The following is a 27761-nucleotide window of genomic DNA, read 5'->3' as shown; positions in this document are numbered from 1 at the left end:
CTCTGGAAAAGGACCTTGTTTTCTCCCCGGTACCCGTCTGATTCCTGACAATGCCCCAAGTGTCTGCGAGGACACGCACGTTACTCTGGGTCACGTCCGCCCGCAAGCAGAGCCTGGGCTGCGCTCCCCTTGCCGGCGGACAGCCGAGGACAGCCCGGGCAGAGCCCCACGGCCGATGGAACAGCGCGAAACCAGCCCTTCCTCCTCTACGTGCGTGCGCTCACCCAGCGCCACGGGAACATTTGGGTCGGGCCCAGGCGAGAGCAGTTAGAGGGGAAAAAAACCGCAGCGGCCTGCGAGAGGCATTCAGCACAGATCCGTGTCCTCACGGGCCGCACCGGCTGCGCGAGGGTGCTCCCAGCCCCGAGGGGAGCGGAACGGAGCATCCCGCGAGCGCAGCCCCGCGCTGGCCTCGCAGCGCGGTGGCCCTTGAGCCCCGCTTTCCCCTCAGAAAGCCTGTGTACCCCGGCGGAGGGATGCCGGTCACCCCCGCCAACCCTGTTTCCATGCAGCAACCGGAAGCGGCCGGAGCGGGACCGGCTCTGCCCGCGGGGACCGAGCGGTGCGGCCCGGTCCTCCCGCGGCCCCGCAGTGGTACAGCCCGCGCGTCCCCTCCGCAATGGTTCATCCCCGCGGCCCCGAATGGTTCGCCCCGCCCACCCCCGCGGCAGGCGCGGTGGTTGCGCCCGCTGCCGCCCCGTGACCCGCCAGTGTTTCCACAGCGCTTCCGGGGGCGCGGCGGCCGTGGGGTCCCGGCTGCGAGCGGGCACCGGGCGGCTCCGGCCGGGATGTGAGCGGGGGCTGCTCCTACGGTGAGTGCCCGGGCCGGGCGGGGCCTGCGCGCGGGGTGGGGGCCGGGCCGGGCCGGGGGGCCGGGCCGTGGGAATTGGCAGAGCGGCCGACCCCCGCCCCGGCTGGGAACAGCCCCGGTCGCTCCTTCAGTGTCGGTCTCATAAACAGCAACGACGGCAGCAGCTTTATTGCTTTATTGCGTTATTCTCCGACGGGAGACGCCTCTACGGGAGGGCAGCCCCGGCTCGGGCTGGCCCCGGGTGCTTCCCGGGTTCCCATGGGAGCGCCCCGCGGGATGCAGAAGGGCCGAGCGGGCTCGGGAGCCGTGCAGCCGCCTTTGCTGCGGCAGAGACCCGAATAAATGTACCAAGTGCGTGTAGAAATACAGCGAGGGGACTAAACAAAACCCCCGGGGTTTCCGGCGTGTTGTGTCCGCGCCTGTCCCTTTCCCCCGTCCCTTCTCCCTCCTCCCGCCCGTTCCCACTGCTGGTGTGCGCACACACACGGGTGTTGGAGGAGTTATCCGCTCGCAAGTACAAATCAGGAGCTGCGTGCAAGCTTTTTTTTTTTTTTTTTTTTTTTTTTTTAATCGTGTATTAACTTATCACAAGGCCACGTTTAGAGTTAACTTTGCTTTGAGGGAGCTGTGCCTACGGAGAGGTTCTAAGCTGTGTCAGCGGTGCCTTTCCTTTGCCGCCCCACGTTGGGTGACAGTGGGGTGGGTGGGATGTTTGTAGTTCCATTCACTGTTTTTCCTGCAGGTTGTTGCCACGTCGTGTGTTGCTGGTGTGTTTCAGGGGTGTCTGTTTTGGGGTCTTTCTCCGTAGAGCTGTGCACAGAATATGAAAGTGTGGGAGCTTTTTGTTTGGGTTTTCTTGTTTGTTTGGGTTTGTTGGTTTTTGTTGTGGTTTTTGATTTTCCCCACAGTCATTCCCACAAACAGCAGGGGAAGCTGTAGCTAAAGATGGGACTGGTGTGAAGGACTGATCCTGAAAGGGAACTCACCAGTAACTCACTCTTCCTAAGAAAAGAGGCCTGTAAAGAAAGAGGAGGATGAGCAGAATTGTAGTTAATTCACAGCTGGAATCAGAGCCAGTTGCTGCAAGGAATTGGAGGCTGGAAATTCCATACAGCTTGGCTGCTGCTTTGAATACAGAGGTGCAAAATGCTTAGCTGCTCCTCTGGGTAAGATGCTGTACTTTCAAAATGCTTTTGCAAAACCTGTGTGTTGCTTTGTTTGCATTACAAACTCCCTAAAGAGTGCACTGTCAGCTCCTGGGGAAGCTTTGGTGGGCAGTTTTCATCCTGGAATTCAGGGTGGCTAAATTTAGGGCAGGGCTGGGATGGGTGGCAGATAAGCACTTCCTTACCTACCTCAGGATTAATTTTCTGTGACTTATCTATTAGGTTTTTACGTGCTTCCACTTAAATTATTGCATAGGCAGTTCTGATTAGTGGTATTTAAGAGTAAATTATTATTTTTTTAATTTAAATAAGGATCTAAATTTAGATTTAGGGGACTTTTTTGAAGCTCCCTGTGCATACTGGATTGGCAGTGCACAACTCTGGGCTGTAGGAGTGTCTTGTTAATCTGAATTATTTCCCTGCCAAGTTGTCTTAATTTACCTTTGGAATGTGGTGATGGCAGATAGTAGTCACACCATAACCAGATTTTTTCCAGCTGGGTGCAGCAATGATTTTGACAGCTCTAACTTTCTTTCATTGACTGTAGCATATGAAATTGTAAACAAAGTTAAATGATTTCTGATGTGTGACATTGCTTTTCCGGAGAGAACTGAATTATTTAAAAAAAACAAAACCAAGAAAAAAACACAACCAAAACCCCTCCCCCCAACAAGCCAATGAAACAGATGTGCCAATGAGAACTGGAACCCCAAATGTTTGAAAATTTAGTAGGCTTAAATATAGTTATAAGTGTTCCTTAGAGCATGATGGCTCAGTAGTGGCCCACGTAATTAGATCAGCATTCAAAACCACCCTGTGAGTAAATTCTGTGAGAAACTTCTTCACCTACAAGTAGTCCTGAGTTACCCAATGAGGTGAAAGTAAATGCCATCTTCTCTTCTCTTTCTAAAAAATGTAGAAGGTGCCTAACAGTAGGTGGAGGAGGAGATGGGCTGGTGCCAGGAGGGACAGTGCCCGTGCTGGGAGAGGCACTCGCTGTTGTAGAGCTCGGTGGGCTTTGTGTCAGGGGAGGTGGAGCTCCTGTGTCCTTTGCAGGCTGTGCCTCCTCCTGATGGCTGGAGACCTGTGCTTGCCTTCTCACTGGAACATACTCCAACTGCATTAAAATACTCATCTGTGGTAATGCATAAGGACTTCAGTTCAAAAAGCTAAATGTTTCCTGAAGTGCTTGTTTGATAAACACTTGTTCTGGAGGAAGCACTTAATCTTCTCTGTTGTTGAAGCCAGCAGAAAGCCCTGTTGCTAATACAGCTTGAAGAAGGTATTTGTAATTGCTCTTTGACTGTACTATTAAAATGACTTAAGGCGTCTGTGTGTAAAAGTAAAAGTAATCTGTCTCAGCAGCAAAGCCTGGGCTTGCAGCGTGTCCTGCAGCCTGTGCTGCCACAGGGACACAGCCCTGGGAGCAAACCTGGCTGGGCCGTGCTGAGCTGAGCCCTGGGGAGAGCCCTGGTGCGAGCAGAGCGATCGAACACCTGCCATGCACTCGTTGCCTCTGTGGTTTGATGTTTGTGTAGGGTTCCCTAAGTGAGAATTTGCAAACAGGGGATGTTAAGGAGGAGGGAGGATGGTGCCTGCCTTCAGCCAGCCTTGTGTGCGAGCTGTAATCCAGAGCCTGGATAGATAAACTGTGTGAGTGCGAGAGGCACCTGCCCGAGGAACTGAGGTGGGGATTGCTGAAAGCATCAGTGCTATTGAGTACAAGGGGTCTCTGGCCAGGTTACCCTGCATCTCTGTTCCTTCCTAAATTCCTCTGACAGACTTACAACGTGGGATGCAGAAGGGAGGATTGGTGCATGTGAGAGCTGCTTGCAGCTCAAGTGCTGTATGGGGAGTACTGCACACCATGGCAGTTTCCAAGTGACCTAGCAGCAAGGGGTTGGGTGCCACAAGGGCACGTCCTTCACAGCCCCAAAACTAAAAGCAGCTGTAGTTCCCTGAGTCAAATGGCCTTCAAGGATAACTGGTTGCTTTTTAGCAGTCTGGCCTTTTGTGTTACAGAAGTGCAGAGTTAAGGGTTGCCTTGGAGGAATGACTGTCATCCCCTCCTCAAAGAAACTTCTTGGTTAACTTAATAATAAAAATGCTTTCCATCTATTTTGTATATGCTAGTTGTGGCTCAGGGGGGTTAGAAAAATTCTGGTATGCTAAGTGCTGGAGAAAACGGGGCTTTTGTACAGGTGGGTGAACTCTCTGAAGTGTATCATGAATGTGTTTGTGTTTAACAGTGGCAATTTGTTTGAAATGTCTCCTGTAAAAAAACCCAACAACTGGGAAATGCTGCTTATTGTTCTTAAAAAATAGAAGGAGCCTCTTGTATATAGGTGTATAGTCAACCATGGTTTCCTTCTTTTTTTCTTAAGAGCAGCTGCCCAGTGTGGAATAGTTTGTTTGTAAAATAATATTTCTGATGTGCTTAGAAATCTCAAATCCACTTCATCTCTTCATCGCTTAGTTTCTCCTTGTCACTTTCCAGCTAGCCACAAAACAGACTTTTTTTACTGACAGGATTTGAAGGCTTGATTGTTTGCTGCAATATCAGATTTTCTTTAACTCAGAGTTTTGCCTCTGAGCAAAGTACAAGCTTGCATTTGCAGCATAAATATGTCAGTTTAGATTGTCAAGTCACAAGTGCTGATTTGTTCACCTCTGTGCCTAAAGGATAGCTTTCCATGGGGTAGCAAGGCAAAAATACCACAGGTAGTGGTTTTATTCCACTACAGTGAAGAAATGCATGCTTGGAAATGTAGCAAGGTGTGTGTTGGTCAGAACTGAGGCTTGTAGGAATCACTTTTTGAAACAACGATCTTCCTTTGCTTTGAGGACTGGAGAGCAGGGAAACCAAGGTAATGGCCATAGTGCAGCAGAGGCTTGTCCATGTTTTTGGTAAGCTGTGGTTGCCCTCCCTCGCCCTCAGTGCCTCGGGAGTGCGGTGTCTGGCTGCGTGTGGCAGTGCCAGCCCCGCAGGGACCCGCTCTGCTCCCACAAGGTGCCCCTGGAGCAGCAGCCCAGGTTCTGCACAGACCCAAATGCTCGGGTGGAACTCGTGCCTGCCTTGCCCTGCTGGGGGACTGCTGCTGCCAGTCCTTCCCTTTTTGTGTCCTGCCCTCACGTCACCACAAGCTTTGCATTGCTGTAGCTAACTGAGCTTTTGGGAGGATATTATATAAGTGAGTTTCAGCTTGAATAATTCATACATACGCACTGCTGAAACTTGAAAAATTCCGGGTGTTTCTTTGTATTTTTTTCAGTTGCATCATGGAGTAACTGGCTTTTGATGAGTCTGTGTATTTTCAGCCAACAGAAATTGTTTTTAAACAGTTTTTTAAACGCTCATGTTAATAGCCACAAATAAAAATGTAAACCTGTCTTTAAGCAAGATTCTTACTGAAATTAGGAGAAATCTTTAAGGGAACTTAGTTGTGTAGAAACTTAGTATTCTTTCTTTAGAGTTTGCTGGGTTTTTTTCCCTGACCACTGAAGACTCCATTTGTAGTTTGGTCTACTTTAGAACCTACATTTTTAAGGCTCTCTTGTGCAAAGCTGTGCTGTGTGGCTTAAAGAGGGAGTGTGCAAAGGTACAGATTAAGAGCACTTGAATAAAGCATAGTGTTTTGTTCCAAAAAATCTCTTAATATGCAAAATATGTAATGGGGAGCAGGGAGAGTGGGAGAAGAGCACCTGATTGAAACTTCTTTGCCACTCTTATAAAAGAATCCTTTTCTTTTTCATATTGAGATATGACACCTAGCTTTAAGTGTCTGTTAATTATATATTTTCATTACTTGCTTATAGAAGCTTGCCAGGGGTCTGTCTGCCTTAATGCTTTGTAGCATTATGTGTTAAAAGCTCTGATTTAATTGTCATTATGAATTTGGATCATGCAACATCTCCCAGTATCTGTCAGTTTTACTGCCAGTCTGTGCTGATGCACAGCAATTAATGTGATTGCATTAATATGCACTAAATCAGATCTTATCTTTTCCATGGAGTGATGGTTGTGGGGTCTTCAACTTCTCTATTTCTGGACAGAGCTGTGCAAAGCCCCTTTTTCTTAAATAAAGGACTTAAACTACATAATCTTTATTCTTTTTTCAATCAGGCAAGGTGGAGTATTTTTGATTTAAAAAACATATTGTCATCCTGTTAGGCTTTGTTCAAAGGGCCTCTGGTCCCTTCAGTTTTGCAATGAATTGCTGGTCCATGGGATGGTTTTAGTGTTTGTAGGTTTTCTATTGCTGTTTTCAGTGGGGAGTTCTGGTTATACTTTCGCTGTCATCCAGGAGCCCAGGATCCAGCTGAATCTCTCACGTGCGCTGATTTTCACAGGCAACTGCTTGGATGCAGCTCAGCAGGGCTGTGGAACCTCACACAGCAGGGCTGTGGAACCTCACACAGCAGTAGCTGCTTGCCTGTGGCCCCCTGTGAGCTGGGGGAAGGCTGCTCAGGGGTGCAGGAGCCGTGTCCCCTCTCACGCTCAGGTCTCGCGGATGCGCCCGACGCTCTGTGCCCGCCTGGTGCCAGCCCTGCCTCGTGCCAGCCTGCCTGTCCTGCTGCTGGAACTCTGCACTCCCTCCCTGCCCCTGCCTCTGCCGCCTGCAGGGGCTCCCATGCCCCGCCATGGACGATGACAGCCAGGATGAGCTGATCAACAGGAACGCTGCTCTGGGAAAGGGCAAGAGGCAGTGTCTGGCCCTCCTCAGCGAAACAGGTAAATGGGGCTCTCTGAGCATGCACCTTTCTCCTTTGAGGTTGTAGAACCTATAGATTTACCCTCAGAAGGCTGCTAAAGATGTATTTGTGACCATTTGTCACCTTTTCCCTGATAACTTTTTTGTTTTGCTTCACTTCATTGCTTGTGTGTGTATCAGACTGCTGGCATGCTTCCCTGGAGTTTCTCCAGATGGGCAGCTTTGATACCACTGCAGAAATCTTCATCCATAATGCCCTGATGAGGGGGCTGTTCTGCCTGTATGTCTGCATCAAATAAGTGTTTCCTCTCCTCTTCTCTTCTGTTCTCTTTTCAAGAAAGCAATGGTGGGAATAGCTGGGATTCAGAAGATGATACTGGTAGTGAAGAGGAAGATAATGACACTGAGGAAGAGGGAGGTGGAGAGGACAAGGAAGAAAGTGAAGATGAAGAAACAGAAGGTAAGCTCTGCTCATGTGCCTTAACAGGCATTTTTTAATAACTGAGGAAGAGCAAGATGAAAGCTGTTCTTCTGGAAACTAACAATGAAATGTAAATCCACAGATGCTGCTCTGTCAGGCCGATGCCAAAATCCTACAGTAATAAGCAAACAAGTAATAGTGCCCAATTTCTAAGCTTTTAAAGCATTTGCATGTTTGAAGACTGTCTGCTGTCCAAAGCAGTGGAGTTGTAGTCAGCAGGAGTGAACTCTGCCCCAGCATGAAGAGGAAAAAAAGTCAAAGTTGCAGCAATGGCTCATGCTATTTTTTCACTTATGAAAAGCATGTTTGTTAGTTTGCTTTGGCATGGGGCTCTAAAGTGAATGCTGTGATGGGAGTTCTGGAAGTAAATTATTATTGCTGTAATACCTAGGGAGGATGGAAGATGATATGACTAATTTTTATTGGAAAAAGCAGTGTGAATATCATTTGAATTTGTTGATTTTACTGAAAACGTACTCTGGAGATACATGTACTTCTGAAACTGCTACACTCAAATTACTATTTGGATAGACAAAAATAGATTTTTATCTGCTCTAAAGCTTGTTGAGAAGGCAAGAGCACAGTTTTCCAAGTTACTAGTTACACTGATTTAAACACAGACCAAAAAATTGATGCCAGGTGCTAAAAAGCTTTATTAATCCATCATTCAGAGTATTGTCTGTTATGTCCAGACAGGAGAATTCAGTAGAAAAGACAAGGGTCTCATTCTCGTAAAAAAAAAGCAGCCCAACAACAGTCCTCGCTCAAAGTGAGTTGGGTTTTAAGTACTTTTTCTTGCTTCTTGAAAATATCAGCTTAATTCACAGGTTTTAGGGAAAGACTAACACATCTTTGTATTTTGTACTAAAAATAAAAATACCTTTCAACAATGTGTGCTGAGTGCTTAATTTTACTCAAAATCAAGCTTTAAGCGGTCTGTAAGGCACTTAGATCCCTTGGCTCACAAAATCATACTTTACTGGTGAAATCTTTCATTTGCTGTTCTGCAGCAGAGTGTGTTGCTGCTACTTTTCCTCTGGAATGTCTCTTAAAAAAACAAAAGTTGGGTACATGGTAACTTTATTATAACTTTATTTTTTAACTTCATTGTTCAGTGGTAGCCTAACTTGTCTTAACTGTCTTGTTTAGATAATCTTTTGCTTTTCTGGTGTCTGTGATTTTAATCTCTTGAAAGACTACTTACATTATCAGGCTTTATTTTTCACCAGAGTAATCCATTGCTTTTTAGTGAAGGGATTTAGGAAGCAAGAAAACAGCAAAAAATATTGCCTTAAACTGGGGAGACTGTGCTTGACCCCTGCAGCCTCATAAAATAAGCTTACTTGGAATGTTCTGTGAACTGGACCCCTGTCCTGCCCACCCCCTCTGTCCCCATTGCTGGAGTCTTGCAGCACACACAAGCTGTTTTTTATCTCTCACTTCTTAAGATTGCGAAGATGATGAGGAGGAGGGAGAAGAGGAGGAAGAAAATGAGGCCACTATGGAAGGAATGGCTGATTCTTTGAAATCAGAGCCACACTTGAACGGAGTGAGCCTCTCCTCTGATGAGGATGGTGAAAACTGCCCCATTTGCCTCAACACATTTAGGGATCAGGCTGTTGGGACTCCTGAGAGCTGCTCCCATTACTTCTGCTTGGACTGCATTGTGGAGTGGTCTAAGGTGAGCTGTTTTGTCTGTGGTGTCCTGTGGTGTTCTGGTGTGCTCTGCCCCATCCCCTGTGATCATGCTGTTGTCCTGTAATGAGAACAAAACACTGTCATATTGCTATTTGCTTTCTTAAGCTTTTTTAAACAGACTTGGGTTACTGCTCTGTTTGGCAGGATTCATGTTTGAAGTCTGGATCTGTTTTTCTTGTACCTGTCCTGATTTGTTCTGTTCTCTGCAAGGTGTAAGGTCACAACCAAGTGTGTTTGTGGGCATCTACAGTTCTTTTGTTTTTTCAAGTTGAGGTACTAATTTTTCTCTATGCTTGGATATATCTGCATATCTATCTTTATATTTTCTTGAGTTCTGTATTGTGACCATTGGATTGGGATCTGTTGCAACCCTGAACATCTAAGCATAGAAAAGACGTAAAAAAATACTGACAATTGGGAGCTTGCTGTGAATTCACTTTTCAGTCAGAATTCCTTGCCACCTGTCTAGTTGCCATAGTCATAATCCAGGGTGAGAATTACAAAACTTACAGTGCATGCAGCAGTAGCAGTGGTGATTAAGTTTTTAAAAAAGCAAATAAATCGCTCTTACTGAATGTATTTTTAAACAATTTCTAGTTACTCATTGTGCAAAGGAAAGTAAATTACTTAAAACATGAGCACTATTTCAAGGCAATGTTTGGAAGAACTTTGATGTTGCTGGCAATTGAATAATAACTAAATTGCTTCAGTAAAATAAATGCTTCTCTAAAAATGCATGTGTAATAGAACATGTTGTCAGTAAACCAGATAAGTCAGTTTAACGTACTTGAAATGTCAAGATCAATAGCTGTTAAAATTACTACTACATAAATTTAATGCTTATTACATTAATAATTTAAGATTACTTTTAAAAATTTGAATAAAGTGATGCACTTATTAACTGTATTGGGAATTTTTTTTTCCTAGAACGCAAACTCTTGTCCAGTGGATCGAATCCTCTTTAATTACATTAACATTCGGGCACGTTTTGGTGGTAAAATCTTAAAAAAGGTAAGCCTTTGACTGTAGCAAACAACCAGACCATTTGGCACAACATTGTTATTCAAAAGTTTACACTTTTAGGCTGTTTATGTAATGCTTGCTATCTGAATGAATTTTTTTTTTTCTTATTTTGAATTTGCCTTTTAAGGAACTGTGACCTTTTTTTGCTCCTTAACCTTACTTTCTGCAATATTGTGTTGTGGCATCATTTGTGGTGGTAGAAAAATGGTGTTTTTTGCAACTGCCTGTTTTGTATAATGGACATTTGACTGAAAACTGTTCTTCATGAATAACCCTGTCTGCGTGTGGAAAGTGCCTTGCATTCTTCAAGTGCTGTTATAGGATGTATAGGAATAATCTAGACTCTCCACGATCTCTTCCTTATGTCCTGCTGCCAGCAATGCTGTGTAGCAGTTGGGTTTGGAGGGGGAGAGAGGCACAAGGCAGGAGGAGAGCCCTGAAGGGCACTGGTTGAGTGTGCCAGTAATTGCTCACAAAAGAACATTAAAGAGTTGTCACTGCTCTTAATTGATATCAGAAAGGTGTTGGTTTCCAGGGGACATTTAGGGGTTTGATGCTTTGTTTTCATAAACTGATGGTTTATTATTGTTTGCATTTTAACAGAAGTGAGAGTTAACATTGAGGTAATATAGGAGGCAGCAGTTTGCTCTCTTCTTTAGTCTCGTTTTTGGTATCTTTTTGTTTGTTTGACTACTTTTGATCTTATTTGTGGATTTTTGTTTTGCCTATTCTTAACATGCAGTTTTTTACAGTCATTTGTGCCTGACAGTAGACAAGTTAAGTAGATGTTGTCAGGTATTTGATCATGCCCTAGGTGTGCTGAAAGAGCTAAGTGAAGGTTCAGGTGTGTAACAGCCATTTTGATTCCTCACTTGTAGGTTTTGCTGCAGGCACTATTGTTAGTGTGACGGTGGGTTTTAAAAAGTGCCACGTTCTGCATAAACTGTGAATCCCTGTTTTATGTAGATTCCTGTTGAGAACACAAAAACTCAGGGCACTGATGGAGAGGATGATCCAACGTTCTGTGAGGTGTGTGGCAGGAGTGACCGCGAGGATCGCCTGCTGCTCTGTGATGGCTGTGACGCAGGGTAAGAGGCTGAAATAAACCTGCATGATTGCACGTAGCCAGAGTGGGGTCCTCAGGCACTGTCTGGTATGCAGGCTGCCCCTTGCTGCTCTCTTCAGGCTCACCATGTGGCCAGCCGTGTATCCATGTGTTCTAGTGCAGACTTCCATCCCCATGATGTGATGGATCCTTTCCTGGTCATTTAGCAATGTTTGTCTGGAGAGTCCTGCACACATCAAGGCTGCAGGGCACCAAAACAGATGACCACACCTTCAAGTGAAGAAGGTGTTTGGGCTTATCCATGCAACATCTGGGTGTGGGAAGAGTAGAACCTTACATGCTTTATGTCTCCTTGAGGAGAGGATGCATGACATGTCCCAAGTGACTGGGCAGTAGAGCTGTGCAGGAGAAGTACTTAAGATCCACAGTTTTGGGAAATGTTGAGAATTTTCTTTACAGCCACAGCTCTTAAATGATTCTCTTACTCTTGCTTGCTTCTGTTTCTGTCCTCTTCTTGATTAATAAAATGAATGTTTTAGTAGAGTTGTGAATATACTTGAACACAGCTCTGGCCCTACTGTTTTCTGCTAGAATTTAAAGCCCTTGGGCTGCTTAATCAGTCTTCCAGCTTTGTCAGTTTGAAGATGTCAGAAATTACCCACTGAACAGAGAGAGATGCTAGTAGAGTATGTAAAATAACTTTTCAAAAATTACTCTGCCAAGCTAACTAGACATCTGCTAAGTCTAGTTTTTCCTTTGTGTTCCGTGTCTGTACACACTGATACACTGACCATACACACATATACACTGATTCATCTTCTGGGAAAAAGACAAAATCAGGAACACTAAAGATTGTTAAGAGTACCATCAGAACACTTGAGTTTGAAATATTAAGCCAAAACAGCATTTCATACACGTCTCATATTCAAGTTCTTTCTGAATTTCCATAAGCCTCTCTCAATCTGAAGCAAACTCTGAATTGCTTCAGATTTTAGTTTGGGATCTCTCTATAGTTACTATAGTTTTTTAATGTATTGTTATTTCTAGTTTGATACAGGTCTTTGATTTTTGTTTCCTTTTCCTAAAGTAAGTTCTTTATATATGCTTGATTTCTAGAGTAAGCAATTCCAGAAGCACTTCCTGATAAAAGAACTTGCAGTCTTTACTAGCTCTCCATGGCTGAGATTAACTCTAGAAAAATGTAGAATAGCTTGCCTCAAATGCTCATAAGCATGAGCACTGTCAATATTGTGTTGGTTTATCAGCTTCATCAGGAAACTGATGTTGTTTCCTGGTTGCCTGTCTCCCCAGTGCCTCTGTACTTCTCTTGCCACCATCAGTTTTGGCTCTGCACATTTCTTGCAGCTTGGGTTCAAATGGCAAGTGATTCACCACACAGTGAGGGGAGAATGCTCAGTTTTCTGAGATTTTTTTGAGCCTAAAGTGATGAAAATACCATCTAGAACTAAAACCCTTGTGTAGCTATCAGGTAGCATTGTTTCTCTGCAGATTGATAGAAGCAGATGCATAAACCACAGTTTCAGGCTGAAGAAAATGAATCTGCCATATGTAGCACTGGATAGAAGTGAAATGGTCCCTAGGTAAGGAGCATATTGTTTGATTTTCTGGGTTTTTTCCCCTCAAGGTATCACATGGAATGCCTTAATCCTCCTCTGAGTGAAGTCCCTGTGGATGAATGGTTCTGCCCTGCCTGTGCCCCCATGGGTGCCAATGCTGCTGCAGGTAAGGGTTTTGTGGTAGCCACTCAAAGTAAATATTTTTCTCCCAGGTTGGATAATGTGAATCATGTGGTGTTTTGAAGACATGTTTAACCTCTTGGCTTTATCTGTTTCAAGTTGTTTTGATAAGCATTCTCTCTTGAACCTTAAGATTAGACTTGAACTCTTGACTGATGAGAGGATCTTGTTTATGAAGATTTTCATCTGCAGTTACAACCTGTGGAGCTGCTTCTTGTAAGCATCCTTTAACCTTTCCAAGGCAATCCCAGCACCACAGTGTGACTGCACTGAGTTACATTGGAAAGAATTTATTAGTGTCCTGACCTCAGATTGCCAAGGTAGCAGCAATTTCTGTTACCTAGAAAAGTACTATACTGTGATAACAGTCTAAAGCAATGGTGTCTGTGCTCATTTTCTTTCAAGAGAGTAATGGCTGCCTGCAGAGGTGATTGGTTTAAGAATGAGAATGCTGATTTTTTTTTTTTTGTCTGAAATTCTTCAAATTATTTCACGTGTAGAAAGACAAGTAAGCTCATGCTGTTCTTGTTGAAGATGCAGATCATGTCAGTGAGGAGGAGGTGGCTGCCCTGATGGCCGATGTTGTCCCCACCACCAGCAGGCTCCGCCCTCACGTGCGGACGCGGGCCATTGCCAGGACTCGGCAGAGCGAGCGCGTCCGCGCCACCGTGAACAGGAACCGCATCACCACGGCGCAGCAGATCCGGGTATCACGGGCACTCCGAGGGGCTCTGCACAGCCCTGGGCAAGGCTCACTGAAACCAGCCCCATTGCAGTAGCTCTGCTGGCTGTGTTGACTGTCCATAGCACAGTGGTTGGTAGTTGTGGAGCTCTTTTAATCTGAGATGTGCAGGATGTGCAAATGGAGTACGGCTCATGACCAAGATGCTCTATTTTGAAATGCTGCAGCAGCTTCCTCTCTTAGCTTGCATTTTTATCCGCCCCTGATGTGAGCAACATTTTATTTTTATTCCTAGTGGCTATTAATACAAAGTTTGTGCACCACTTCTGGTTTTTTAGCATGTTTATTTGACAGTTGTTTATTTTCTTTTGTCCTCCTTGCCCATAGCAGTAGAACATGTTGACTGCCTTTAGTCCAATTGAAGAGAAAAATTTTGCGTTTTTAAAGTTTCTGTTTTTGTGAAAATCAGTCCCTTGTTAGAAGAGGAAAAAACCAGATTTTAGTGTCCTCAATAATGAGGCCACATGAGTTCAAACACATTAACAGTTCTAGAGAATCTATGCAGGAGAGTATCCCAAATACACAGGGTCCCTGTCTTACTGTATTAAGTATAGTTTGAGATAGCTGCCATGAACTAAGATCCAGCTCACCTTAAGTTTTTATCACATTTTCCCTTGATTTAAGGACTTCCCAGAAGGCTTTAGCAGTTGTTAAATTCATTATGTCCTCCTTAATGGAGATGATCTTATTTGACTGCCAAACCCCACTGTCTCCAAACCCAGGTGTTTCAATTTTAACTTTAGAAGAGTTAATAAAATAGAAGAAGTTGATGAATTATTTGATTCATTGTTGTTAAGCAATTACAGCTGAGTAGTCAGGGCTATAGGTTGAAAAAAATAGAGGAAAGTGTTGTTTGAAGTGAAAGACTCTGCAAGGTAACTGTTGTTATTTTTCTTTCCTTCCTTACTTGTTGTTTTAGAAGTAGTGTGGAGTCATTTCCTGTGGGTGAGAGGGGTGGTGCATGGGGACTTTACTATTCCATGGTAGTGTAATCCTGGGAACCCAGCACTTCCCGTTCAAGAGCTGTTCCTAGCTCCACTTCTCAGTGTGCAGGGGTGATTACAAATTGTACCTAGAAAGGCACTGTTATTTATTGCCTTTGTCTCTGAACAAAAGTGCATCTTATTTTGGCTCATACCTTGAGTTGACTGAAGCATAATTCCACTGTTTGAGGGAGTATAAGTTTGGAGAAGCTGGGAGCATGCATGTAACTCTGAAGGAGGCTGAACAGCAAGGTCCTTAATATGCCAGTCAGTAGATTTAAAAATGGCATAATTGCTTAAGTGGCAGCTTGGTGATGTGAGGGGTTTCCTCATTTGAATCTCAAATCCATTTTATAAGTAAATGTTGCTGACTGTATGGTGTATGTTCTAATCCTCCCCACAGCACGTGCCAGGGTACCTGATGTCCTCCCTTCTGGATGAAACAATTGAGGCAGTGGTAGCAGGCCTGAACACAGCCATCTACCAGCGTCCTCTGGCACCACGCGCTCCCACCAGGCAGAAGAGGAAAACTGGTAAGGACATCAGGCACCTCAGGGGGGCCTGAATCCTGCAAAATACATCAGCTGTGTGCTGCCACACCTGCACAGCTGTGGAGGTATCCCATGTGCATTTTCTTCTTTCCCTCTACCCCCTCTGCCTAGAAGTGTCATGAAGGTGGTTTTTAACTGATTCCTAAGGATGTCACTTTTCCTGCTGTGCTGTTGGTGATGTGCTGTATGTCTCTCTGAGCTGCTTTGTGTGTCATGGGGGGACAGGAAGGGGAGTACAGTGTAAAATACAGTGCCAGCACTTAGCCAGATCGTTGTTTTTTGTCCCATCAGGAAGGCGGAAGAAAGCAGGAGGCAAAAAAAGAACTCAGAAGAAATCTGCTGCTGGGAAGAAGAGTTCAGGGGCACAGCTGAAGAGGCGCAAGCGTGTGACAAAGAAGAGAAGGGGGAAAAAGACGAGAGTAAGATCACATGTGAGTGAGTTTCTGCCAGTCAGTGCCTGCCTTTTTCAGCCCTCTGTAAAAGCACTATAACATGGGATTCAGCTGGAAGAAATGACACCTTTCAATGGTAGCAGGCACCTTTCTTTCTGGTGGAAGTCTGTGCAGGATGTGTCCAGGGTATTCCAGAAAGATGCTGTATGTGGAAGTGAATTGCAACTTCTATGCTGACATAGCATTTTACCTGGACTGTAGGGGTCAGATTGTAAAGCATGTCCTGCAGGATTTGTGTCCTGCCCTGCCATTCAGCTGTAGTGTTTACTTGGTACTGATGCAAGCTCAGTTCAAATTGCCAGCACCTGTTCTTTGTAATAATAGGCTGTGGGTGTTTGTGGCTGTGTCGTTGCAAAGCCAGTTTATTAGCTGTAAGAGCTCTCAAAATCCCTTTCAGCTGTGGTAGTGTTCTCTTGTAAATTACTCTGCAGATTACTCTGCACCAGCTTGAATCTTTTTGTCAGCTACTTTAACTAGAGTCTACACCTCAGAGCCAGAACTCCAGCATTTAATAAGGAACCAACAATTTTGAATTGACATTATTAAAGATTTTGAGAAGCTTAATTTATCTGGTCACTTATATCTGATGCATGCAGTCTCGGCCATAGTTACAAGTTTCATAAATGCTTTTAAACAAACATAGACAATAAATGCACACCACTTGTGCTGGTGATGGTAGTAACCTGATGACTGTACACAGCTTAAATGAAGAATTTGGGGCTTTAAACACAAATTTACCTGCCCTAACTTAAATAACCCAATCTCTTTGTCTGTGCAGGGAAAAAATGAGGTTACTGCTCGCTCCCGTATTGCAAGAACCCTTGGTCTCAGTAAACCTGTGCGTGGGGCCTCACTTCCTTCCATGTACAAACCAGCTGAGCCCTCACTGGGGCTGATGAGAGCAGATATTGGTGCAGCTTCCCTCTCTGTGTTTGGAGATCCATATGAGTTGGATCCTTATGAAAGGTGAGAGATCTCTGGATTGTGATCAGGGACCTGGTAATTTAACAGCTGTTGGGTTGTTTGTGCACACAGCTCCATGCAGAGTGTGAATCTCACATCTGAAGGCAGCTTTGGGTACACAGCCCATGGTAACACATAATGACCTGTTCTTTCTTTCCTTCTGGGCTAAGTTACTAAACTTGTAAGGAATCAGCCTCCTCTAAAGTGTTTTCTGAAGTTTCTCCTGAAACTTCCAGTAAGATCTGTGGGTTCTTGAAAGGTTAGAATCTGAAGGAGTCCAGTCCTAAAACCCACAAAATTAAATGGAATCTTCCATGTTTCTCCTTTTCTTACCTTCACTTTTCCAGACACTTCAAATTCAGGAGAAATCTTACTGCGCCAAATCTTACTGTGCCGTTGATGCCACTCATAAACTTTGAATTTTTGGGGAGGGGGGAATCTCAAATTAATGTTGGTGAAATTTAGTTTTCCACTGAATACTTCTTTTTGATACTTTCATAAAAGAAAATTGTCCATTTAACATTTTAGATATGAAAACATGCTGTTTGAATCAAGCTGTTCTATTTAGGCAGAACAGAAAATAAGTATATGGCACAAATATTTTTTAATATATCATAATAAAATATACAGTGCTCTCTAACTCTATCTCTCATAGCAGTATCATCTCTTTGATGTGAAAAACATTTCAGACAATTTCAGGCTTCATGTTTTATCACAGTAATGAAGAGGTTCCAGCAAATCCAGATTCACCAGTGAGTGCCAAAAGGAGAGTTCTCTCCCAGTCAGCACTGAGGTCTCACCGTCCTGTAGCTAGACCCGTTTCTGTGGGACTTCCCAGGTAAATGTCCATTGCTATTTTATTATTCTTAGTTGTCTAATGACCCTAACAGAAGAATAAACCTAGTGATCCTCTTTGTTTAACCCTTTTTTTACCCTGTCTTCTAAAAAGTGCATGTGTGTGTATAAATGCATGCCTGCACAGATACAGATAAATAACCACATCAGTTTGTGCAAGGATTCTTTTTATGTTGAACACATACACTCTTTCATCATACCTTTAACATTTCTGTTGAAATTTAAAATTCATATTCCCACCGTAATCCAACTCTTCTTACTTTCTGGTTTGTGACTATTTATTAACCCCATTAGTATGTTTTAAATTCCAGTGTCATTAACCTTTAAAAAAACACTTGCTCTTCGAGAGGCCTGGGGAATCCAGCTGCACATCCTGAGGATGTGAGGGCTGTACCCACCTCACCCAATTCTGCTGTTTGTTGGAGCTCAGAAAATTGAGGAGAAGCTTGCTTTGATCCTGCAGTTTAACAGTGGCTTTGCTGTGTGTTGCCAGCCTGCCGAGGCCAGGGAGCCCTGGCTGCCCCCCACTGGCAGCTGCAGTGAATTTTCAGGGCTGAGGGATAAGATACAGGGAGCTGGGAGCATGATGAGAAGAAAAGGGATGAGGGAAGTCACTGAGGCATGTACCAATAGAGTCACAGAAAACTGCAAGGCTGAGGGACCTGAAAAGAAGAAAAAAGGGAGCTCAGCTTAAGTGGTTAAAAGGTGTGAAAGGGTTCCATAGCTGCCCTCTAATGCATCTGACTTACAGTGAAAGTTCGTTTCTCAGGATTAGTTCCTCAGAGTTATTTGAGTAGCATATTGATTAGAAGATGGAACTCTTTAGCTGATACTCAGCTCATCTAAAGGCTCCATTGGTCTGGACTACACTGAGTTTCCTGGTCTGGCCTGTGTTGTATGTTATTAGAGATGTTTGGTGTACATTATTTTAATAAAGTTTACTTTGTTGTCATACTGAAGTGAAATCTAGCTCCCTCAAAGAGCTGGGTCCCTTTGGAAGTTTGTTTTTTAGCAAACTCAAACAAAACAACCCCCCAGATCCCATCAACACAAAAGCAAAGGGAGAAAAACTGAAACACCAGAGCAACACCAGAAACACCTTATCAGTCCATATTTCAGGAACTGAGAACTTAAACCATCTTCATAAGATTGAGCAAAGCATAACGGAGAGTGTTTGTGCTGTCCCATGTGTGGGAGCATTGCCGTTGGTTTTCAATGTAATTGCTCTATGCCATGCTCTTAGCTACCCCCACCAGTGGCACCTTGTGGTTAAATACTGGTTCAAGCTCTGTCATTTTTTTTTAGTTTGAAGTGTAGGCCTGAGGAATACTTTTGTGTTTGTGATTTAGTGGGGGTAAGAGAGGCAACTAGGATAGAAATAGCTCTGAAGTGGTAATTAGTGGTTTAAACTCCAAAAATGCATTTTCAATGCACAGGAAAGTTAGTCTTGATATATAACACAGTGAGCACCAGCATTTGCTAACCAAAAGTCTCAGATATGATTACTTTCTTATCTTGTGTTACTCCTGTGGGAAGTCAGTAAAAGCTTCACCTTCTGTTTGTCAGAGAAACATGGGGGCTGAATGACTCTAGTGAAGCCGAAACTACAAGTGAACTTCCCTGGCTGATCTCTGTTTATGCCCTTGACTTTGGTTTCTTTTTAATGTAACGTGTGTGTATAGAACAAGTGCTGTAAGAGTAAAGGAAATGTAACCCCTCTGAAACATGCAGAAGCAGCGTGCCTGCCTTGAGTCCTGATCAAGAAGCAGAAGCTGCTCCTGTGCCTGATCTGTTGGGAAGTATCCTGTCTGGACAGAGCCTTCTCATGATGAGCAGTTCAGATGTGGTCATCAACAGAGATGGTTCACTGACAGCAAAGAAGGAAGGTAAGGACTTGGCACATCACAGTGCCATTTGCCTCTTTGTTTCATCCACATCTGCCCTGATCCTACAGGCTGCATAGCTTTGAGCTTGGGGATACTCTTACTGAGCCTCAGAATATGTAGGATAGATTCAGTAGCTGCCAACAGTCATCTGTTTTATAAGATGGATGTTCTGAAATAGTGTTGCTTGTCTGTGTTTAAATGAGACCTGAGATGATACTGGAGAATTTTATTTTTAATGCATGGTTTTCTTTTTTCAAAAGAGCTGCACGGTGATTTCATGCTTTGCTTCGTTATAAAAAATGTAGGACTGGATAGACCAGAGTTATCTTAGGACCCACTTTTTCTGGCATGTGTCATGCACTACTGCCATGCCTGTGATCTGTACTTCAGTTTGAAAAGCAGGATGAAGGACCCTAGCAAGAAATTTTTTTGCAAAAGTAGAGTTCTAAATATGTGCTACCATCTCCAGCTGTGTTCTCCCGTGGTATGGCATTGCTAGAAAAGAACCTGTTCAAATTGAAACTTAGAGCTTTATTCTTAAAATAAGTACCTCTAACGTCCTCTATTATAGTCATTTCTGTCAATCAGCAGCTGCAGGATAATAAGCACTAGTTAGATGATACCTACAGAACAGAATAATTTCTTTCCTAAACATTACTGTTTTCCTCAAAGATGTGGTGTCTGGCACTAAATAGTGAGTATGTGACCAAAAGAACTGTTGGACTTCCTTATTACTGTGTGGCATGTCTGCAAACCGTAGTGGAACTTAAAATAATTAGCTCAGTACTTCTGTTAACATTGGGAGAAAATGTCTGGATGTGTCCTGCAAAGCTGAATTGTCTGTTTGTGTGCCATAGCTCCATTTCACAGAAAATCAGGCAGTGACTCCAGAGTGGAGGATGGTTCAGGGCATACCAGCCCCCCAAGTGCAGCGCTCTCAGGGACCACAGCAGGCAGCTCCATGGCCAGACCTTCCGTCTCCTCGGGACTGGGAACTCACTCCACAGCCTTGTTCTCAGCACCGTCACTGAGCAGGAGTGAGTCTGCAGCAAGCCCTGCACAGACTGCACCGGAAAAGGCAGCTGTAAAATCAGAATATTCAATGACACCCAGGTCTGTCCAGACCCAGAATACAGCGACTTTGAGCAGACATGGCTCAAAGTTAGATGAAATACCCAGATTTAATGGAAAATCTAAAAACTTTGTACCCACTGATTCATCTTCAAAGCCTCTGAGCTGTAACTTGAATTCTGGCTCAAAAGCTGTAACTGTGAGGCAGCCAGTAAAACCACCTTCCCAGAGAATTGACATCTTTGAGCTTCCCAGGATACCAAAGATTAAAAAAGAAAACAGCAGCAAGCAGGTGGAGCCAGAACCTGCAGGAAGCCAAAGCTGTAATATCCCCAGCTCCTGCATAACCCAGCTGACTGGCAAGGAGAGCACTAATCAGCCAGGAAAGGGTAGCAGGGTGGAAAGTCAGAAGTCAAATTCCAAGGAACCTCAGCAGCAGGCACGTCCAAGCGGGGTGTCTTTCTCCACCCATCCCGGCGGCTCTAGCGGTTCATCGCTGCTGGGCACTTCGAGGGGCAAAGGCCCAGGCTCTTTTGAGAGTTTTAAAATCAATATTCCTGGGAACACAGGACATTCCAGCAGGCTGTCTAACCCAGGATTTTGTAATACCTTCCGCCCTGTGGACGATGAAGTGCAGCAGAAGGAGAGTCCTTCACCGCTTTTCTCAGTGAAGAAAAAGCAGGTCAAAAGTGAAATCTATGATCCCTTTGAGCCAACAGGATCGGACTCGAGTTCAGCAAACAGCAGTCCTGAAAGGCTTGGCTCAGGGATCCCACTAACTAATATCACCAGGACTATTTCCATTGAAAATCCCAAAGTTCAAACATTTCAAACTGTCCGTCGTTTCACCCCATACAGGGTAGAAAATATATTTGGATCTGGGACTGACTCTGACGTGCCATCTAGTAACACAGAGTCTCGTGATGAGGTGACAGTGGCAAGCAGGATTGTAGAACAGATCTCTGATACAGAGGAACGAGATAATGTGGATGAGGAAGATGTCCTGAGCAGTCCTTGCACTTCATCTGCTGTTAAGGAAGTTTCTAATACAAAGTGTTTAAAGGAGGAAAGCAGAGAAGGACCCAATGTCTTCTTTAATGCTGAGGAATTGATTAGACCTAATATTAATGTAAAAATAGAACCAGATAGTCCCTCAAAGAGTGTTGAGCAGCAGAAAGTCCAAAAAGTAGAACAAGCAGAGAGGCGATCACGTTCTAGATCCTGTTCAAACTCCAGCTCCCGAAGCAAGAAGAAGATGAAAAGGAAAAAAGCACTTGTCAAAGAGCATAAGAGATCACGTTCAGAGTCAAGAGATAGAGCACACTCAAGGGACCGAAGCTCCAGATCTACCTCTTGGTCAGGTGGGGAAGAGCACAGCAAAACACACACGTTAAAATCCAAGAGCAGGAGGTCTTCTACTGACCGTTCTAGCAGTCACGAACGATCAAAAAAGAAGAAAACAAAGGATAAAACCAAGGATAAAAAGGCAAAAACTTCTTGGTCTAGGGACAGAAGGAAATCTAGGTCACGTTCAGGTACTCCTGGAAGTACTTCTGATTTTTATGAAAATAGGAAAAAGAAAAGACGCTCTCGCTCGAGATCAAGGCGCAGGGACCGCTCCCGGTCTAACAGCGCTGAGAGGACTAAAAGGCGGAAGCACAGGAGGGACAAAAGCTACGAGAGGTATGATAAAGAAAGTAGTTTGAAGTCAAGGGACAGAAAGAGATCGAGGTCCAGATCTCGGGAGAGGAGAAAGTGGAGGTCTCGGTCTCGGTCTGCGTCTCGATCTTGGGAGCGCAAAAGCAGCAAATCAAAGGAAAAAAGAGCGCGATCCCAATCGCGTTCCAAAGAAAGGAAACACAGGTCAAAAGAGACCTTGCTTCCTCCTGCTCCAGAAAAGGATCAAAAACCTCCAGCTGAAAATGTGACCAGGTGTCTGGAGGAACCCCATTCTCTGAAACAAGAGCCAAAAGAGGAGCTAGTACTAGAAGGGCTTTCCATAACCATCCAACCAAATGTCAAACTTGAGGAAATACAGACTGAGACCCCAGTTCAGCTGAGAGAGGTCCAAGAAACCGTAAAGGCAGAGCCCATCTGTCAGGAAGTGAGCAGTGAAACTGTGTTCCCTGCGCCAGAGATCACAAACATTTGTGCCCCAACTGGTGATGTGGATTCTTTTGCTGAAACAGACTTAATAAATAGTACTGATGCAGCTGTGCTTGGTAGCTGTAGCAATACAAACCTAGAGATTACAGTTAAAATAGAAAATACTGCATTATGTCCATCTCTGATGGAACAACCACCAAAGAAAGAAGTTATCATGCATGTTCCAGCTGAGGCTGCACCAATTCAAAGCTCATCCAAAAGCAAAGTTGCAGATTGTGTGAGGGAGGTTAAGGAGGAGTGCCTTGTCTCCAATGAAAATACAAGTAATTTCACTAAACCTGAACTGGAAGTGGTACCTCAGGGTCCTGCCTTGAAATCAAAAGCACCAGTGAAAAGAGTTACCTGGAATCTTCAAGAGGAGGAAAGTGGCGCATTGTCTGCTGGAAAAGCTCCAAGTAAGTTTCTTTTGGGAAACAAACAGCAGTTGAACAGGCTGTATAAGGCTTAGGTCTTTGGTGCCTGGCCAAATGTGGTTGTAGTGTAAGAGCTCTGTCATCTGAGCTGGGATGATGCTGTGGTTTGCAATCCTGAGAGCTGGCATTTTGCACTGGTTGAAATCACGAGGTGAGTTGTGTTAATGAATTGGAGAGGACGTGCTGTCAGCACAGTTCAGCCAGTGGCAGCTTGTTCGTTCGTGAAACACGTGTAGCAACCCCATCTCTGAGCTGGCAGCCCATGTCCCACCTTTCTGCACTTAACTGGAATGCTTGCTTTGCCTTCAGACTTTATAAATGTTTCTCAAAACCAAGGAGTATGACAGGTGTCTGCAGCTCACTCCTGTGAATGCTGCTAAACCAAAGCTGCCAGAAACAGTTTGGCTTGGGAACCTGTGCTATTTGTGTTGACAGAGTTGCCTGTGTTGTTCTTGTTGGTTACTCTCAACAGAGAACCCAGTAGAAAGCAATTGCTGAAGGGGATGAGAAGTTCTCTATTATCAGAAGCTTTAAAATACGAATACTAAAAAATCCTTTTATTGTAGTTTTGTTGTTAGATGCTTTTTATTTAAATTCTTAAAATAGAATTGGGTTTGAATCTTTGACCAATTATTTTGTTCTTTGCTAAGATGTTTTCTTTTCCTTCCCTTGGGTTACCTAGGGATGCCGTTGTACAAACTGCAGCGAGCAAAAGAAGGGGCCTGGAAAGCAGAGGACTTGAGCCAAACGTTAAATCAGGTGCAGTTCAATGAGCCTCCTCCAACCAATTATATGATTCCCGAGCCTATGTTTCCTGATCTAGATTCCTCTCAGGTTGGTTCCTATTCCAGCACCCACCTGTCATGGAAGGCATCCCATCTCATCTGTGCCCTCGTTGTGCACCACTCTCCTCTCATGGCAGTGTGCCTTCCTCTGCGTGTGGTACATTTCATGTAGCCTCTACACCTCAGCAATCCTCCTATCATTTAATCTCTCAGGTGCTCCTTACAGTTGAAGAAATGTATCATCTTTAATTTGGCTCTGTACCTGCAGCTTCTGCTTTCAGCACTAGCTTGCAGAAGGACAGTGCTGCCTGAGAAACTATGAGCTTCTTCCTGACTGTGATCAGGCTGTAAATGTTGGCTTGGTAGCCTTGGTCTGAGCCATCAGTCTGTGCTGCCCAGCAGCTAAAAGGGGATTGGGGCTGCTGGTAGCTGGTGGTGGATAAAGGTGCTCTGAGGACCCTGCTGTGATGCTGTGTGTTGTCAGCACAGGCTTTACAGAGCGGTGTCTGTTCCACAGGTGTACTGCCAGAACATCCCTCTGGCAGCAGCCCTGCCCTCCAGCCTGCCCCCGTACGCCCCGGTGAGCCAGCCCACGGTTCAGTTCATCATGCAGGGCAGTCTTCCAGCTCTGGGCTGCGTGGCAGGACAGAGCCTCACCCCAGAGCCAGGCAGCCTGGCTACGGCATCTGAGCCAGGAATCCAAGCTGCTTCTGTTGGAAGTGCAGAGGAACAGATCAGAGCACCCAAACCTCCAGTGGATAAAACAAAAAACGAGGAGGTGAGTGAATTAATAAAATTAATGAGCTGTTTATTTGAACTTTTTCATTTGGAAGATTTTTAACTTTCTGTACTGTATGTTCCCAGCCCTGCTGGTTTTGGTGACTGACTGTGCTAACCAAAGAGCAGCAGTCAGTCCTCTCTTTGAATTCATTTGGGATTTATTTCATTTCACCTGCTTTCTGTTGGTTCATCTCAATAGGACAGAGAGGGATTGCAACATCTAAAATACTTTCTTAAAGTTCTGAAACTTTCTTATGTGAATATTTGGAGGGGACTTTCCAGAAACCACAATGCCCAAGTTTCTCTAAACACCTGGTTTTCTCATTTCCCCTCCAGCTTTGAAATTATTGTCCATTCTCATAATAGTCCTATAAAGAGGTAGAGCTGTATTTTGTTCCTTATCAGCACTGAAAATGCAAAGATAATAAAACACTGTGGAGATCTTTCAGTGCAAATCCCTTGCTGCTGAGTTTTAGGTTTGCTGCACAGACCATCTGCTCTAGGCACAGTGGATGCTAACACAAGAATGAAAAGAACTTAGCCTGTTATTTTGCCTCATACCATAAAACCAAATAGTAAGATACATTTCACTCTGAGCCTCCAATTATGAGCAAGTTTTTATAGACTTGTTTTGATGGCACCTGTAATCATTACTTCTTAGGCAACTCTGCACTTTTCACATTGTCTTTAGAGCTATCTGAAGCCTTATATTCACAGTTGTGGTTTGCTGCTTTTAGAATCTGATGCCTTTTGTTGGATGTATGTTTAATTTAGAGCTTTTGGAAGGAAGGGAGGGGACCAAAACCAGGAAGTCCACATTGTAGTCACTTGCTTAAAACACATGTTACATAAAGCAAGGGCTCCTCATAGCACAAACTGGTATTTATTTCAAGACAGTAATTGACAGTAAAGGAAATCACTTTGAGGTGATTACTTGGGTTGTTAAATGAGAATTTTCATTGTTTGAGCGTTTCTAAGAAAAACAGATTCAGAAACCATTCCCAAGACAGCACAAGGTAATGAAGTTCTCTTTCCTGTGCAGTACATGAAGAAGCTTCACATGCAAGAAAGGGCTGTGGAAGAAGTGAAACTTGCCATCAAACCTTTTTACCAGAAGAGGGAGATTACAAAGGAAGAGTACAAGAGCATCCTTCGGAAAGCAGTGCAAAAGGTGAGGGCCCAGTGAAAGGGAGTGGAGAGGAGGAGCTGGGCAGGTCATTACATAGTGGCAGTACTTTAGATTGCACTTGCCATTTCAGCAATTACATGCCATAACTGGGCTAGCAGATCTTTGGACCCTGACTCATACTCTGCACTCCTGTGGTGAAGCAGTAGTTGCTTTATGCCAGACTCTTTGGTGCCATTGATGAGAGCTGTCGGTCTGTTCCTTTTATGAGGTCATGTTTTCAGTGGACCTGAACCTTGCTGAGCTTCAGTTGCTTGAGCTGAAATGTTACATGGTATCTGCCCTGGGTGAGAATGGTCAAATCTCCCTCACTAGGAACTTCAGCCAGAATCCTAGCTGTTTCTGATAAAGTGAGAAATTACTTTGTGCAATAGATCCTTGAGCATCTGTGGTGTCCCTGAACCTTGGAAGAGGGTCTTGCAATTTTGCTGAGACAAGCTTTTCTCTCAGATCTTAGTGCTGAGTAGATCATGGCTACAAAAGATGCAGTCAGGGGTCAAGGCAGTTAATTGATACCTCAGAGAGCTGTAATTTCTCCCTGCTCTGCATTCTTGCTGTCACTGGGAAATTCCATCATAAATAAAAATCCCCAAGGTAATGGCTGCAATTTCACATCTTCTGTGTGACCAATATGTTTGTGAGAGCTGAGCAGTGCCAATTGCTACTGAAGTCATTCTGAACTCCTCCCTGAAGAGAAATAAAGTAACTTGTGTAGGGTCTGTTCTTTCTTCCCTGTCTCAAAATGTGTTCTCAAAACTGACATTCTTTTAATCTGAGCATTGCTTCTTCAAAAACATCCCAAAACTGGGATATCAACACTTCCTTGGTTACCACATGTTGTGTAAAATTGAATGGATGGGTGGAAAAGCCTGTAGTAAAAATGAGGTTTTTTGCTTTGAGATACCTCTGCCTTCAGTTGGTGCTCTGTAGATAAGCTATGGGCCATTCCTGAAATGCTTGAAGGAAAATGCTGCTCTTGTCTTTGTTTTCTGCTTATGTACCCTGCTCTGGGCCTTGGGGGTCTGTGCAGGAATTGGCTCCCCTGGGCAGCTTAGGGCCTCTCTGCCACTTGTCTGAGCTGCTGTCATTGACCAAGTGCCCTTTCTGATCCCCTGCAGATCTGCCACAGCAAAAGTGGGGAGATCAACCCTATGAAGGTGGCTAACCTGGTGAAGGCATATGTGGAAAAATACAAACATATGAGGAAACATAAGAAAACTGATGGTGAAGACACACGTGAAGTGGAAAACTGAGAGCAAGCCACAGCCAGCATGACTTGGACTGAACTTGTCCTAGCTGTGGACACTATGGGAATAACAGACCTGCAGTTGCATCCCATTGCAAGCGGAGTGCAGAGAAACAAGATGATAATAGACTTTATCTATGGAACCTTCTCTTGAATTGTTTCCATATGGGAATGAATTTAGGAATTTTTTGGATTACCTACAGCTGTAGAACTAAATAACAATCAAATGCCTCAGACCAGCAGAGTAATTCGAGGGGAAACACAGAAGAGATTCATGTTTGGAACTCCCGGATTGCTGCAGTTTTCAGGGTTACTTGATCGCATTTTTGGGCTGTGCACTTGTCTTGCTAAAGTTTGAAACTGGACACCACTTTTCATACAGTATATTGAGAGCTGTATACTGTTTCCCTTGTGTTTATTTATCGAAATATGGATTGTCTTTAGAAAATTCTGATTTAATACTTGAAATGTTGTATTTTTAGCCTGTTGGATGGCGAGCGAAGCTTTACTCGCTCTGGCATTTGGGGATTGCAGAAATGACCTAACCTTTATAAACTGACTTCAGAAACACTGCTCAAGCTGTGGTGTTTATTTACATTCTCTTGGAAGTACCTTGTTAGTGAAAAAAAATTAATTTTGGGGTGGGAGATTGTGTTGCACTTGTGTAAATAATGCACTGATGGCTGGTTTTGTGTCTGCCTTTCAGGAAAAGCGAAACAAAAAGCAAGCATTGTCAATTTTCCATAACAAACCCGAAGGATAAGGTTGAACTGATGTACAAAGCAGAAATGTGACAGAGTTTATAAAGTTATTTTGAATGGTTTTTGTCCTGTAGCAGGTGTCATTTGTTTGTCTTGCATTTGCCTCTTGGCCTGGCTGTTCCATGTAAACCTGCAGGCGTGGCTCTTGCATAAGGAATACTGTGCTTGTGGAAGAGGATTGGAGTTGGATCAGTAATTGTCCTTCCT

The 27761-nt window shown here is 44.1% G+C and overlaps 1 protein-coding gene across 2 annotated transcripts; it reads left to right on the top strand.

Annotated features, from left to right (window-relative positions):
• Window positions 1-733: 733 nt before the first annotated feature.
• Window positions 734-27616, top strand: PHRF1 (PHD and ring finger domains 1). Of its 2 annotated transcripts, none has more exons than XM_063158717.1 (18): window positions 734-812; window positions 6480-6709; window positions 7027-7149; window positions 8619-8851; window positions 9796-9879; window positions 10858-10979; window positions 12603-12700; window positions 13249-13421; window positions 14843-14972; window positions 15282-15421; window positions 16221-16408; window positions 17124-17243; window positions 18992-19146; window positions 20004-22778; window positions 23479-23555; window positions 24099-24359; window positions 25404-25532; window positions 26666-27616. In XM_063158717.1, exons 2-18 carry the CDS (start codon window positions 6619-6621, stop codon window positions 26798-26800), a joined length of 5034 nt encoding a protein of 1677 aa, XP_063014787.1. In that variant the 5' UTR covers window positions 734-812; window positions 6480-6618; the 3' UTR covers window positions 26801-27616. The 2 variants fall into 2 exon arrangements, with proteins under 2 accessions (XP_063014787.1, XP_063014786.1); XM_063158716.1 differs by having other exon boundaries at window positions 23479-23630.
• The last annotated feature ends 145 nt before the right edge of the window (window positions 27617-27761 follow it).

This window comes from Melospiza melodia, chromosome 6 (genome assembly GCF_035770615.1).
Source record: "Melospiza melodia melodia isolate bMelMel2 chromosome 6, bMelMel2.pri, whole genome shotgun sequence".
Lineage (NCBI taxonomy): Eukaryota > Metazoa > Chordata > Aves > Passeriformes > Passerellidae > Melospiza > Melospiza melodia.
The sequence above is the reverse complement of the archived record's forward strand: the minus strand, read 5'-3'. Positions and strand labels throughout refer to the sequence as shown.